This window comes from Anoplopoma fimbria, chromosome 14 (assembly GCF_027596085.1).
Source record: "Anoplopoma fimbria isolate UVic2021 breed Golden Eagle Sablefish chromosome 14, Afim_UVic_2022, whole genome shotgun sequence".
Classification (NCBI taxonomy): Eukaryota; Metazoa; Chordata; class Actinopteri; order Perciformes; family Anoplopomatidae; genus Anoplopoma; species Anoplopoma fimbria.
The window spans coordinates 17,802,675-17,817,308 of record NC_072462.1 but is presented as its reverse complement, the minus strand read 5'-3'; the positions used below and the strand labels follow the sequence as shown (position 1 = coordinate 17,817,308).

The window sequence follows — 14,634 nt, the reverse complement described above, 5'->3', positions numbered from 1 at the left end:
ACATTATACTTTTAAGAGAATGGCAACCCATTAACAGCCTGTACAAATGTATTCATTTCTCTACTTAGGTCAAACATGACAACTAAACGAAAAACAGAGTTAAAAACTGAATAGGGGAAATTGTGCAATCACTGACAACAAAGTGATAATTTATTTTTGATTTTGAACTTCAGCTTTTGACGTACACCTTAAAATTATTGTTTTTTGCCTTTACCGTGAGATCCACCACATGCTTCTTACAATCGAGATGTCACTGTTTCCCACAACACCTGAAGGCAGCAGTTTGCTGAGGGATTACATACAGGACCCATAAGGTACGTGAGACGTGTAAACCGGTTTATTTGTTTAAATAACATTAGATTATTATGTGTTTGGTTTCATAGTTTACACACTGCTAGAGATGTTCTGATAAAAATATTTAATCTTATTTACATGCAGTTGAGTTTACACTATCAAACAATTATTTATTTATTTTTATCAATTTATTAATAATTTAATAATACAGATTGGCTAATAATAGCCTGATGGTGATAGTGGTTAAGGGATAAAGTTGATTAGCAAGTAGTGTATGTTTCCCTATTTAACAGGATGTAGCAGGTGCAGTAAAATGATGCCACAAGACATATTTTTAAATGTATTGACAGACAAATTAAAAAAGTATGTAAAATGTCTTTCTATTATTGTCCATTGGGCTTATTATTAGTCAAAATGTTGAATGCCAGCCAATGATGATGTTTGTTTGCTTAGAGCTGAAAGACCAAACCAAACAAATGCTGAAATTCAGTGACCAGGGCAGAAACAAAAACCTCTACGTGGCCACCATCTCTCCACAGCAGCTGTTTCTGTCAGTTATCAAATCTATGTGTGAATCAGTTTCTCTTGTCAGATCACCACTGTCATCATCAATGACATCATCTTTAATGTCATCATTTCTTATGACTGTGCTGTTCTGAAGTAGCTGTTCCTATCGGACCCAAAAGGTTTCAAGGTCTGTCTCATCTTCTCCTGACAAAGAAAAAAAACAAGAGAGAGAAAAAAACACAAAAACAAAAAATCACATTCAGTGCATTTACCGATACACTTGCTAGCTCAAGAACAGAGGCATTTGGTTTTCTGCTTTTTGGACACAATAAATCCTCATGTTTCCTCTCTGAATCCTTCACAGAAAATACATAGTGATGCTAAAATGGCTTAATGTAATGGGAAAAGCTCAAACTACAAGAATATCTCTCCTACCAAAGTGATATAGTCGAACATTTCACAGACAAATGACAACTTGACTGCTGAAGTTCCAGATATTCCAGATTTGATTACTTCAATAGGAAAAAAATATTCCCCAATTGACATATTCCACAGCTGCTTAAAATGCTGATTAATTTAAATCTATAATGCAGGGAAACATAGGTAAAAATCTTTGGTAATTGTGATTTCAAATTTATTGACAAGACTGCCTTGGCTCACAGTCAGAAACTAAACACAAAGAAGATGTGAAACGTAAACCGGGGTCACGTCATGCATCTTTTGGCACTTGACTTTCAGCCACTAATCAACAGAAATCTCAGAGAACAGCTGAAAATGAAATAGCATGTAAAACGATAAAAAAAAAAGGTGCTTTTCTCTGTGTGAGCTGTAACACACAGAGGGCCTGAGGTATACTGGTTGGCAAAGCCTCATACAGGCTAAACAAAACAAAAACAAAAAAAAGTCATGTTGGATTAAGGCTTAAAATTAACTCAGCTGCATCAACAACAGGTCCACTGTAATGACATAAAAGAAAACAAACTCTGGCATGAAAAGTGTTTTTCCCCCACACAAAAATAAGCTCACATTTAATGTACCACAAAAGAAAGAAAATAAATTAATGCAACAAATTATTAGTGAGAATGAAGTGAATATGAGCTGTTAAAAGAGTTCTGCATATTATTGAGTTGTCACAAAACGTGATTCTTCGTAATAAATGGTTCAGTTTGTGTAGAGAGTGTCACTTAACTGTACCATAGTTTGGAAACAATGCACAGGATTTAATGGGCCTTTCCAGTTTGACTGTTATCATTTTAGATAATGCAAAAACAATCTAAATGTATGAGTCACTAAATATTAGAATGTTTTTTTGGGTTCTCAAACTATCCTCGTAGAGTTGTCTATATAGGTGGCTGAAAACATTGCATAAGTGCACAATGTAAATTGGTTGATGTATGACTGCAATTACTAATTTCAACACACAAATAAATGAATCTGCCATAGACGATCATCATACCCGTGTTTCAAAGTGCATAGCAGTCTGGGACTGCTCACCAACCTGTGATGCTGCATCTGGAACTTAACCAGAGTTACATGAAGACTTCAGTTGCAAAAAAACCCAGCTTTGGTCATTTTTTGCAATTTTTTAAGGTGACATGATTAATAACAATTCAATAATGACTACAAAGTTATTTATAGGCTGGAAAACAAGAAGCATACAACCTGAAAAATCCAAACTTAATTTCATAAATTCATGGTGGTTAATCCTACAGACTTTTTATTCCTTGCATGATGACTCCTAAAAAAAAAGGAGGGTTTCATCTGATAGCAATGATGTTTTAGCTCAGACTCTTTCTTGGGTGTTTTAGATATTAAAAACATTGCAGACTCACATACACACACACACACACGCACACACTATTGAAATTAAGTGCAGAACAAAAACATGAACATTTCATCAAAAGGGTCAACCTAGCAAACTGCATTCACTCTTGAAATTCCCTGAAGATATTTACTAGTACAAAAAAAAAAAAAAAAACTTTCCAAATTGGCCCCAGCACATCTCCTTCATCTTCTACCATCATATTATTGAGAGGCTACGGTAGCTAACACCACCTACTGGCCAGGTGATATCCCATTCCCCATCACAGAATACTTAACAGCAGCTGTTGAAGTGAAAAGGTGCACTCCACCTTAAAAACAAACAGCATTGCATAAAAAACCTAGCAGAGTACATGTTTGCCTTATCTATGTTTTCCTCAAGGTGAGGAATTTTAATGTCATTATCCTCACAAACACCTTGTATGTGCCTAGCTACACTACAGGCTGGGCGTAGGCAGCACCAGCCTAGCCATCTTAACCTACAGCTTTTTGTCTCTAACTTACCTAGTTTAGTCACACGACATCCCTCATTTCAGTAGTAAAAGCCCCACTTTGATTCTTTGTCTAATAAATGTAGTTACATCTTTAGGTTTAGAAGTCATCACACTGCTTTCCTCTTCTCCATCGGCTGTAAACATGCAGGCTGGGTCGGTCAGGGCTCCATGTGGGCAGTGAGGGGCTCTGAGAGGCACCCAATTCAGAAACTGATGAAAAATCAGTGTTAGGAAACTTGACTGCTTCGGGATCAGCAGTGGTCAAGGGTTCGCGTCTGGTCTACTGTTAGAGTTTGCGTTTTGAGAGGAATCTGCTGAACACTGTTCAGTTCTGTCAATCCCTGCTGCCTGTGAGCAGAACTGCCGCTGCTGCTGTGGTTGTTGTTGTTGTCGTTTTCCTCTCAGCTCTTCTTCTTCTTCTTCTTCTTTAAGAAACACCTCCTGTTTCTCCAAGACAAACTCCAAGGTGGGCCCTCTGGCTGATCCGTCCTCCAGCTCCCCCTCCTCTGCCAGACGAAGTTTGATATTCATGCTGACAGGTTTTTCTGTCTTATCTGGACAATAAGGAGGAGAGCCCATGATATACAAAATTAGAACAAGAACAGAGAGAGGAATTACAATTTGATCAAAGAGACCTTTTCATGAGATTTGTTGACGATAACAAAAATATAGAATATCGGCCAGCCTTATCCTTTTAAATTTCCTCCTCCTGCTCCTCACCATGTCCCAGCTGCCTCTCCTTGGGCAGCAGCAGCACATCCACATTGTGATGTTCCTCAAGAGCTGCTGTGAGCACGGCACCCTCTTGGCTGAAAAGGAAGACCAAAGGCAGGGTGATGTCTTCGGTGGAGTCGCCATCACCAACCATCTGGAAGAGGGGAGTATCCTCACTATTACTTCCCTCGCGGTGGTCTGAGAAAGAGAATAAGGGAGTCATTTAAATGATTTAATTTCCATGAGGTCCAATCTTCAGTATTTGAGAGTCAGTCTAACCTATGGACTTTAACAAAAAATGAGGCCCAGCTCCTCTGGTACTCATCCTCACCTATAAAGATGACTCCTATGGCCCCTGCTTCCTGCAGCCGACGGGCCTTTACAGCAAACATGCAGTCACCACGCAGTGCCAGAGCGATATGGCCTTTAAGATCCACTGCACTATCTATAGGCTCACATGCAGTGTAGGGAGAGGCTTTCACTATGCTGCCCTTCACCTGCGGCACAAGAGGTGAAGTGTGTTATTGCAAGTGATGGTGTTGAGATAAGGAGAAGTGCAGGTAAGACAAAACAGGAATATTTCCATGGTTCAGGAAAGATCAGCAATGTAATTGTAAGAGTCAATGCTTTGGCCTTGGTTTGTTAAGGTCCATCATTTCCCTGAAAAGTAATGGCTTCCATAACATTCTTGTATTTTGTCATGTTATTATCATCATCAAACACATGTTTCATATACAAGCTGGGAGTTGGGGGCTTTGTTGACACTGTATACTGTATTATGGTCACAATGGAAGCTCACCCCGTGCTCCTGCTTGGTGAGGTCCATCCCGAACTTGGCAGGTCCTGCTGTGAGGACTGTCCTACCCAGATATGGGGGGGATATGAGCTGAACAACATGCGGCAACACTTCCTCCTCCTCCGTGGTGTGGCTCACCTCTGCCACAAGTTTTACCCGGTACACTCCTTTATGCTCCTAAAAGGGATTCATATTTAAAAACTCAAAGTCATTTAAATTCAGTGTTTTCCCATGATGTCAAGTGACATGATTGAGTTAAGAAAGGTACGTTCTGTGACAATGTTATGCTATAACCAGTTCAATTGTTATCATGGTTTATAAGGGAATCTGTGGATATTGTGATACTGTATAGGTTAGCAATCAAACTTTCAGGCATTTTTTACAGCCATTCATGCACCTCATGATACCAGAAGGGGCATATTTACTCCTTATGAGCATAGAAAAAGCTCTATTATTTGACCAAAGCAGCTTACAACCTTTGTATATTGATGCTGCTCAACTCCCTGTTATTTGCACATTTGAAATATATAATTGGTTCAACGCCAGGTTTTATAATTAACTTCTTTTGACAGCTCTATTGAAGCATGCTCACAGCATAAAATTGCTGAACAGGCCATTTGAGTGCATCAGTGGAGCCAAACGGACAAAATCTGGTCTTAAATTGGGAATTGAAAACATGTTTTGCATGCTTGTTACTCAAGGAAAACTAAAATGTCTGCTATCAGAACCTGCTGAAGAACATCCTCATGATCCCCGTGTTTTAACTGCAGGGAGTCACTTTCTGGTAACTTTGGAAAGCACATTAGCCTATTACCACGACTGCTAAGCATAGAGAAAATCCCAAAAATGTCTCAATCATGTTGGTGATATGTTTGACCCATTTAATCACCCCTGTAAGCTAGCAAGAAAGGGTTTTCAAATAAACACGTAAAGTGCATATACAGATAGCTATTTAGGCTTTTTGAGAGAAACTCTAATGCTCGAAATAAAATTATTTTAGCTGTAAAAAAAATACTGTTTTAAAAGGAAATCAAAGGGACACCTTTTTCTGTTTTGTTCAATGTTGGGGCCTAGTGCAAACCATTTACTTGCCTAAAGTTTTGGATGCTTAGACAGGCAGAACTTAATGTCATGAAGTGAGTACAGAGTAACTTCAAATACCATCCGACTTCCAGTTTCTCCTGCCATGACCTCATTCAGTGGGGTGAGAGAAATGCCCATGCTCTTCAAGAACTCTACTGGCTCCATCCCATTATCATGGAGCGGTAGTTCAATTTCCCTGTAAATTACAAACACACGAAAGTTAAAACACAAGGTAGTCAAAGTAAACTTGTTTTACCGCTGATTTCATTCTAGAACTGGAGATCACCCTAGAGACCATAACTATCTTCAAACCTGACCTTTACTTTGATCTCAACCACACACCTCTGAAGTTTTGTGACTGCATCTGAGCGGTTGTGACGTTATTGCGGTGAAAAAATCTCCACGGATAGACAGAAATACAATCACCTTGCAAAGTACTCTAAAACCGCTTCTCTGGTAGTTCCTGCTGTAGTAGGTGACCAAGACCACATTTTACCACGATGACTCACAAGGTAAAAAAAATAGAGTGGTGTAGTCTTGTCTTTTTTTTTTAGCTACCGCCTCTTTCAAGACATGTAAAAGCTTCAAATATATAAGAGGGCTATTTACTGACATATTTTTTATATTGTAGAAACAATATATAAAATAGCTTAAGTTTGTGTTAACCACAGACCTTATTTTCAGGCATCGAACCAAAAACACATTCAAAAAGCCCCCTGACTTTGAGACGAGGGAACCTGAAGTGCAAAAATGCTTTTTCCCCCTCATTGCAGGTTTTTTTTTTATTTCTTTCTTGCAGCACTCTATAGCTGTTGCGGCTGGTATTCAACACACCTGACAGGTAAGGGGTGGAAGGCTCGTCCCACTCCAGTGAGGTACTTGTAGCTGTCCCGTATGGTTTTGGCAAACGAGGGGTTGTTGGGAAACAACGTCTCCATGCTGGGGCAGGAGTGTGTAAACAGATCTTCTTCTTGAGAAACAGGAACAGTCTCCTGAAGAACAGAAACAGCAATTGAACTTTCAACACTTTTAGCACATACACTAAAATGTCACTTCACATATTAAAAAGGGTCAGTTGACAATATGCCCCATTTTTATACAACAAGAAACAGTATAAATGATGGCATTAAACAAGAACAACTATTCATACTTACTAACATGCGTCATTAATTACACTGTCTACAAATAGTTTTATAAACAGTTTAAATATCCTAATTAAAAATGGCAATATAATGTTTGTACCTGTGTTTGTGATAAAGGGAGAGCTCTCACCGTATTGTTGCCTTGACAGGGCGGTTGGGTGATGGAGAGAGAAACAGGGAGGAGGTGAGCCTCCGTGGTGAAGATGTAGTCGTCAATATCGATGGGCAGCTGACTCTTATCCGTAAACAGCAGGTACAGGTATTTAAACATCTCAGCCAGAAAGAATGAGTCCATCCTACAGACAAAGAAACATACACATATTTTTAGTTTCCATAACAGTTAATCATCACCGGAAAGGTTTTACCAGAACACACCTTCTGAGGTTGCTTATCCAAATGAAACGTGACATTGTAAACATGTGTGTAGTTGCATTTTCTTTTTACCTGTCTTCATGCGTCCCAGTGCGGACATCTTGCACAGCAGCAAACCCACAAGGCACCCTGGCGTAGGCATTGAGCTTTTCCACGATCGACTGTCCCACTCTGAGGTAGTAAGGGTCGCCAGTGGCCTGCAGAAATCAAAATATAATCTCGACCACACACCTAATAAAAATGCTTTGTGAACATAGTACAAGAGTTGAGTAGTTTTGTTATTTAGCTTACTTATATCAGACCGGACATTTTCAATTTTAAGTAATAGTATGTATAAATAGTATTATAGCTTAAATAGTGTATGTATTTGTCTAACTGTGGCACTGGCCTGTCACCTTATAGAGGTAGTAGGTGCTTTCTGCAAACTCTGGTCTCAGTAGGTGTTGGCCCCAATGAACTCTAAACTCTGTAGTGAAAGCCTGTATGGAGATCAAGCAAAGACAACAAAAGACATTAGTGACACGGCTTCTTCTAAGATCTTTTTACATTAACAGTTCACATTAACAATGGGACAAGGAGGATTAGCAACAAGGAATTTAACTTTTGTTATTTCTTTACTTAGGCATTTACTTTTGTTATTTCTTTACTTGGTGTAATGTGATGACTACACCAATAAATATTCATCATAGCATAGTTTCATACATCTCTGACTGTGATGATTTTCAACAGCTGCTGCACACCTATTCATTGTTACATTTCCCATCTCCGTTAGTATGAATATATCCCACTGTAACTTGTCATACTTGGTGATATGACAATATAAATTCAGTGATTGAAACTATTAGTTAAACTATTTATACTAAGGTTGTTATCCCTTCAATATTACTGCTTCTATTAGGTTATTGTTGTTGGCTGTGTTGTAATGAGAAAGACTGCTTAATGGCAAAACTGAATTTCAGGATGTTTGCATCATAATGATCAAATATCTTTATTTTTCCTATTCAACTCAATGGATCTAATACATAGACAGTAGACATTTCCATTTAATTACTGTTTTAAGTTTTCATTTGAATTTCCAGAAAACTCAATATAATGCAATGTATAATCATATTTTGATACAAGATTGTGGATTCTGAGAGATATGATTGTATCAATATTGCCCAACCCAAATGAGTGTAGTATTTGATATATCTTGCCTATTTATGCCTCCTTTATGTCATTAAATAAACAAAAACAACAAAGATTATTTACCTCTGGAAGGAACTTGTGCTGTTTGGTGACTTGATAAAGCATTTCATGAGTCTCAATAGCTGGTTTCAGATCTCCTCTCAAAACCTGTATGAACAATAAATATCACTGGAATCCAGAGACACGTGTGCAACAATTTCTACACCTTCTACAACATTTAATGGTAGTGAATGTGATTAATCGAGGATCCCTGACCTGTAAGCCAGGGAAGAATGCCAGGAGAGAGTCCATCCAGCTGCGCACGCTCACAGTGGGGTTGTGCATGTGTACATTGAGCAGCAGGGGAGGCTGACTGATGTACTTCATAATGGCACTGTAGTGCTGTTAAAGACAAACAGGAAATATATATTAGCAAACACTGAAAAATGGCTTCAACCCGCAGTCACAGTATGAACAAAATGGCCAGCGGGGGGCCAATTATGTTGCAACATGGGGACAATACAGCAGGTGCCAGATGCTTGGATATAGATTTCTATGCTGGCGTACAGGGATGACTTACAATGTTGAACCTCTCCAGAAAAACATTGTCTCCTAGAAGAATGTAGGCCTTCATCAGATATTCATAGTAAGAGTCGATACCAGCACCAACTCCACTGTCTGCAGACACAGAAGTGAAAAGATTACTATAATATGGTTAATGTACAAAGCTGTTGAATATGTTTGCACTGTACAAGCAAATTATGAATTATCAGGTTCTATGTGTGGGTCCAGTTTTAATCTCTTATCTTAACCAAAGTTTTGCTTGGTTAAGATAAGAGTTTTAATCTCTTATCTTAACCAAAGTTTTGCTTTACCTCTCCGGACCCATTCTTCATTATGGATATTGATGACGGTCCCCACCAAGTCACTTCCCCTCTGTCTCCTCTGCCAGAGGACATCCAGAGCCTTCCTTGCATTTTCCTATAAAACAATAACAAGTACTATATCCTTATGATTTTTCTGGTAAAACAATTACATCATTCTAACACGATTTTATCTTTCAACAACAGGCATCAGTTATAGCCAGCTATCATTTCTAAGAAAATGACTGTACTCTACTCTTATAGCTCAGTAATTTCACAATAAGTCTGTATTGCAAAGAGATAAAATAAAATGTTCAAAAGCCTCATCTCTAGAGAGGCAGAGGGAGGTAATACCTCAAAAACAGACTCTCCTGACAGTCTGCTGAGGGCAGCAAACTCCAGGATCATTGTTCCAGCACATGCTGTGCAGGTGTCCGATTCAGTGCCTGTGCGTGAAAGTGGGTTTAGGACTCCATACCGCAGATTCACCTGGAAAACCAAGAAGACATTTTTATTTTTTTTAAATCACATTAATCTTGTCTACTTTAGGTTCTTGAAATACACTCAGCTCAAATAATTTCTAGTTATTTACTAAAATAAATACTATGTTCTTCATTAGTTCCTCTGTGGTGCACTGACTTTGAAGAACTATTGGCTATCAATGCATTGAGTTCAATTCCAGGGTCATCCTTGATAAGATTTGTCAGAAGGCTCTCTGTTCCGTCTGCATATTATACATCTAAAATAAGCCCTGTGGTATTTATCAATGAAATAAGATATACCTTAGGGTAGGGAAGGCCACTTGTGGTGTTAAAGGCAGGCAGTAATCGATGGCCCAGCTCTTTGGCCATGTGTAGGAGCTCATCACGATACCACTGCATCCTCTCCCCACGCTGCCGCAGCAGGTCGGCCATCACGTGGGCTCCCAAAAGCCCTCTGGGAGAATTAAAGGAATTTTAAACATAGAAGATTAAACAGAAAACGTGAAAAGGTTGAAATACTTAGCACTAGTATTAGCAATATGCTGTGGTGATATGGAAATATTTTACATTTTTAGTCAAATGATTAAAGATGAATCTATTAATACGAGCATGAAATGTTAAATACACACTGAAAAAGTAAATAAATCTCAGAGATGTTTCATACCCTAATACTCTGATGTTGGTCTCAAACACAGACACCACCACATCGTTGTCAAGTCGTACATCCGTCATGGCCTTCCTCACTGCGTCCTCAAACTCATCAAGCTTGTTTAACACCTGCTCACACACACACAGACAGGGACAAATAAATGTACTGCTGAAAAAGGGGCAATAAAAACTGAAAAGAAAAGAAAAGTGAGAAAACAGACTCAGAAAAAAAGGTGATCAAACTATTTGTATTCTTGTAAACAGAGGAAGAACTCACCACCAGGGTATCAAGGGTGTCAATCAGTGTGAGGGAAAACCTACAGAAAAGATGAACGACACGTTATGATGAGAACTTCTAGCACAGCACCGTGGAGCTGAGGTCCCACTTCATCACTGATCCAGAGCCACTGAATATTACATTTAAAATCTGTTGCATTTGTCGTGAAATTACATTATGCAACATAAATGGTGCATAAATGGATGTATTGTACTGCAAGTCTGTGACTTATGGCCTTCTTGTAAAATACATTGACTAAAATTTGCATCTAAATCATGTATTTCTATGAAACTGGGGCATCCACTCCATGTTGGATTAAATATGTTTGGAGCAGCACAGTATTATTGAAGAAAATGTAATCTTTGTCTTCTTTTAAAACGCTAAATACATTTTAAAAAGAGGTGATATTACTTAGGTATCACATTGTGTATTAAATCTACATTCACATGCATATTTTATCCCATGCAATTATATTCTCGACTTTTATTTAGTTTTTTTGTCACAAAATAGAAAAACTGATAAATAATAATAGCAAATATGATGCAGAAATTAAATGTGTGATATTGTAAATTCAAAGCACCAGATCAAGGTAAACGTTTTTTTTCAGCTCAATATAATGCTTTATTCTATAGTATAGCGCGGATAGTGATATAAAACAACGACTTGCAATACAACTTGATCAATTTAAGTAAGGATGTCCTACAATAAACAGAAAAAGGTGGATACAAAATTGCAGCAAATGCACAGGTGTATTTTTTTCTTTGATTCTATTGCTATCTTTTAACATTCTCAGTTAAGAGTGAATCTTGGAAGCAGGCAAAAGATATTTAAAAAATGGACAGAATCAAGCACATGTTGATAAAATGTAGTTTCAGTTTTATAATCAGCAATTTAGGAGTTTAAAAACCAACTATCGCACAGTTCTATGAAGCAATGCCTTAAAGACACAAAGCACTCAAAGCCAGTTACTGTAATTATTAGACTTTCAAAAGTGTGCGATTAACTTTGGGTTCCATTGAGGAATTAAAAAAACATGGCTTGTTAGTTTGAGGCAATTTAACTGAACTTACTTCCCCAAGGAGTCATCTATGTCTCCTCTATTGGGCTCCTGGCCACGGACTCTCCCCCTGCAGCTTAGAGGCATGAGCTCATCTGCTGGATAGGCATATTTCTGCAACACAAACAACAGTTACTGTCTTCAAGCTTCATTTAGCAGTCTACAGAAAAGGTGTCATTAAGGAAAAAAAGGGTGGAGGCTTGAAAATTCTCTTGGAGGAAAAATAAATCAGCAGATTGAAGTTAAATATCTCACACAACACAACTGCTGGATCACTAATGGAACTGTTTTTTTTTTTCACACAAAACTTTCCCTGAATTATACTGGTTACTGATTGCAGCTATTCATCAATTGGGATTGAGGGTAGATTTAAATCTGGTATTCCAGACTTAAACCAGATTCCAATTAGATGGCCTGAATTAATTATGGAGTTGAAGTCTGAAAACTACAGCCCAACCATGAAATCAGCCGAATATAAAAAATTACAGTTAAAAAAATGCCAAAGATTTGTTTGGGGTAGTTAAGCGGAAATTGCATTTACATTGCATAGTTTGTACTACATGAGCACTGAGCAGTTTATTTATTTTTTACCTTTAATTACTGAATATTTCTTTGTCTTAATTATTTAAAAACAAATTTTAGAGAGCTTTATCAAAAATATTTGTTTGTGGTATGAGTTCATGTTTAAAAAAATATTGGCAAAAACTTCAGATGCAGCTTACATTTAGAACTCTGACCCACTGAATGAGATCATCTCACTGTTCATTCTCATTGCTTGCTTTACTAAAAGGGACAATCCAGACTTCTCTCATCACTGACAAGAGCTGAATCAATATTATTAAGAGCACCATAAATTGTTCTGCTGGAATCTTCTGACATGCTGCTAATAAATGCCAAAAATCACAATTAAGTTGTTGTTTTTTATACTACAAATATTTCTAGAGTTTTGACCTCTTAAGCTTTTCATGACTTCCCTCTTACAATTACAATTATTAAAATCAACATCAGAGTGAACACCTTACCATGTAACTGCCGTAAGCATGGTCAAACATTTCAATAATCTGGTCCCTGCAACAACAAAAAAAGGGAAAAATATAAATGAATAAAATGTGAAAATGGAATTGCATCATAATGATCAAATATCTTTATTTTTCCTATTCAACTCAATGGATCTAATACATAGGCAGTAGACATTTCCATTTAATTACTGTCTTAAGTTTTCATTTGAATTTCCAGAAAACGCAATATAATGCAATGTATAATCAGATTTTGATACAAGATTGTGTATTCTGAGAGATATGATTGTATCAATATTGCCCAACCTAAATGAGTGTAGTATTTGACATATATCTTGCCTATTTATGCCTCCTTTGTACACTGTAGAAGTTTTACGAAATTGTAGATACTTCCACAGCCACTCATTTACAAACACATCTAAACAGAGCTTTAAATGTCTTTTTCACCTGATAACAGTCTTCTCCTCTGGTGTCATGATCTGGCTCTCTTGACATTTCGCCCAGCCAAGAAGACTGGTGAACAGTAAAGTCTTCAGCAACATCCCAGTGCCAGGAGTGTGGACCAGATTTCCTTTTCTCATCATGTAGTCTTGTTTTGGTTTTTAGCTTGAATAAAGACCAACACACTCCTGTCCTTTGTCCAACGCCCACTCAGTGTCAAACAGTCCAGCAGGCACAGCTGTCCTCCTTCATCCTCTCTCAGGTATGAGTCGGCTGCAGAGTCCCAGCCTCCATTTCCATGTGTCCACCGTAGTTGTTCTGCTCCTGAACCTGTATTGTTACGAGCACCACATGTCCATAGTGCACGTCAGCTGACAGTATCCATGTAAACAATAGAGGCTCGATAAACAATAACTGTTGATAAGAAAAGCAACACTGACCACGAGACACTGGCTCACCAGATCGTCTTGTTTAATCAAGAAAAGCAAAGAAATATTAAAAAAATATATATTTAGGTAGCCAGAAAACTGAGCTCCAGTGTAGCTAACGCTTGCTAGCCACAACAGTGCTGCGAGGATCCATGATGCTAGCAAGCTAGCCGCTAACGAGCAGCTAGTTCGCCTTTAACAATGCTAGTTAGTTAGCCAAAGGGCTTCACGGCTAAATACAGCAATAACGCAAAAAAAATATTTGGGCTACAAAATAAATTATTCCCTTGAACTTTGAACTGACTGTCATACAGTTAAATGGTCAATGACACGTCGGCAGGTATCACTGCTGCACAACAGTAACCTGACGTCGAGGACAGAGCGAGCTGTCAGAGAACGGCCCGGCTGTTCTGCTACCCGGCTGAGCGTCCGCCTGGGTTCTCTCCTGCCCTGAGTTCATCATTTAAGGAGAGCTTTATTCCCACGTAGGCTAAAGCACACTTTCCCCCTGAGCAAGTGACGCTCTTCAAGTGGTTAAATGTATAACTATAGAATATTTTGATTTGGTTTATGCTTCAGTTTGCAGTTTGACAATGTTTTGTACGTCGGGTTATTGTTCAGGCAGAGAGTAAGATCCCCTGGCAGGCTGCACTTAGGGCATAGTGCTCAAATGTTTACGTGATTGACACGCGTCACTAAATGGGCGGAGTCAAGGGGGGTGTATGTGTCAAGCATAAATTGACTTACTGGTAGCATGTGTTTAGTGATTTACAATCATATACAGTACCAGTCAAAAGTTTGGACAACCCTTCTCATTCAACTACTTTGAAGAATCTAAAATATAAAACATATTCTGGTTTGTTGAGCATTTGTTTGTTTACCACATAATTCCATATGTGTTCCTTCATAGTTTGGATGTCTTCAATATGAATCTACAATGTAGAAAAAAATAAGAAATAAAAAATAAAAAAAACCATTGAATGAGAAGGTGTGTCCAAACTTTTGACTGGTACTGTATATTATCATATCATT

The 14,634-nt window shown here is 38.1% G+C and overlaps 1 protein-coding gene across 1 annotated transcript; it reads right to left on the bottom strand.

Annotated features, from left to right (window-relative positions):
• Positions 1 to 1,359: 1,359 nt before the first annotated feature.
• si:ch211-282j22.3 (ER degradation-enhancing alpha-mannosidase-like protein 3) lies at positions 1,360 to 13,969 on the bottom strand. The gene is made up of 21 exons (XM_054612067.1): positions 13,615 to 13,969; positions 13,181 to 13,504; positions 12,740 to 12,785; positions 11,731 to 11,831; positions 10,661 to 10,700; positions 10,400 to 10,512; positions 10,036 to 10,189; positions 9,608 to 9,742; positions 9,266 to 9,371; positions 8,971 to 9,068; positions 8,667 to 8,792; positions 8,475 to 8,558; positions 7,619 to 7,702; positions 7,296 to 7,420; positions 6,982 to 7,147; positions 6,544 to 6,701; positions 5,788 to 5,905; positions 4,630 to 4,803; positions 4,162 to 4,327; positions 3,837 to 4,028; positions 1,360 to 3,670 (listed from the first exon to the last, which is right to left on the bottom strand). The coding sequence occupies exons 2-21, from the start codon at positions 13,315 to 13,317 to the stop codon at positions 3,378 to 3,380; spliced, it is 2,616 nt and encodes an 871-aa protein (XP_054468042.1). The 5' UTR covers positions 13,318 to 13,504; positions 13,615 to 13,969; the 3' UTR covers positions 1,360 to 3,377.
• Positions 13,970 to 14,634: the final 665 nt, after the last annotated feature.

Excerpts from the sequence above, each read along its gene's own strand:
- si:ch211-282j22.3 (XM_054612067.1), bottom strand. The coding sequence starts at position 13,317 with ATGATGAGAAAAGGAAATCTGGTCCACACTCCTGGCACTGGGATGTTG. Across the intron at positions 11,832-12,739 it reads ATGCTTACGGCAGTTACATG|AAATATGCCTATCCAGCAGA; the intron begins GTAAGGTGTTCA and ends TTTGTGTTGCAG. Across the intron at positions 10,190-10,399 it reads ACCAACATCAGAGTATTAGG|AGGGCTTTTGGGAGCCCACG; the intron begins GTATGAAACATC and ends TAATTCTCCCAG.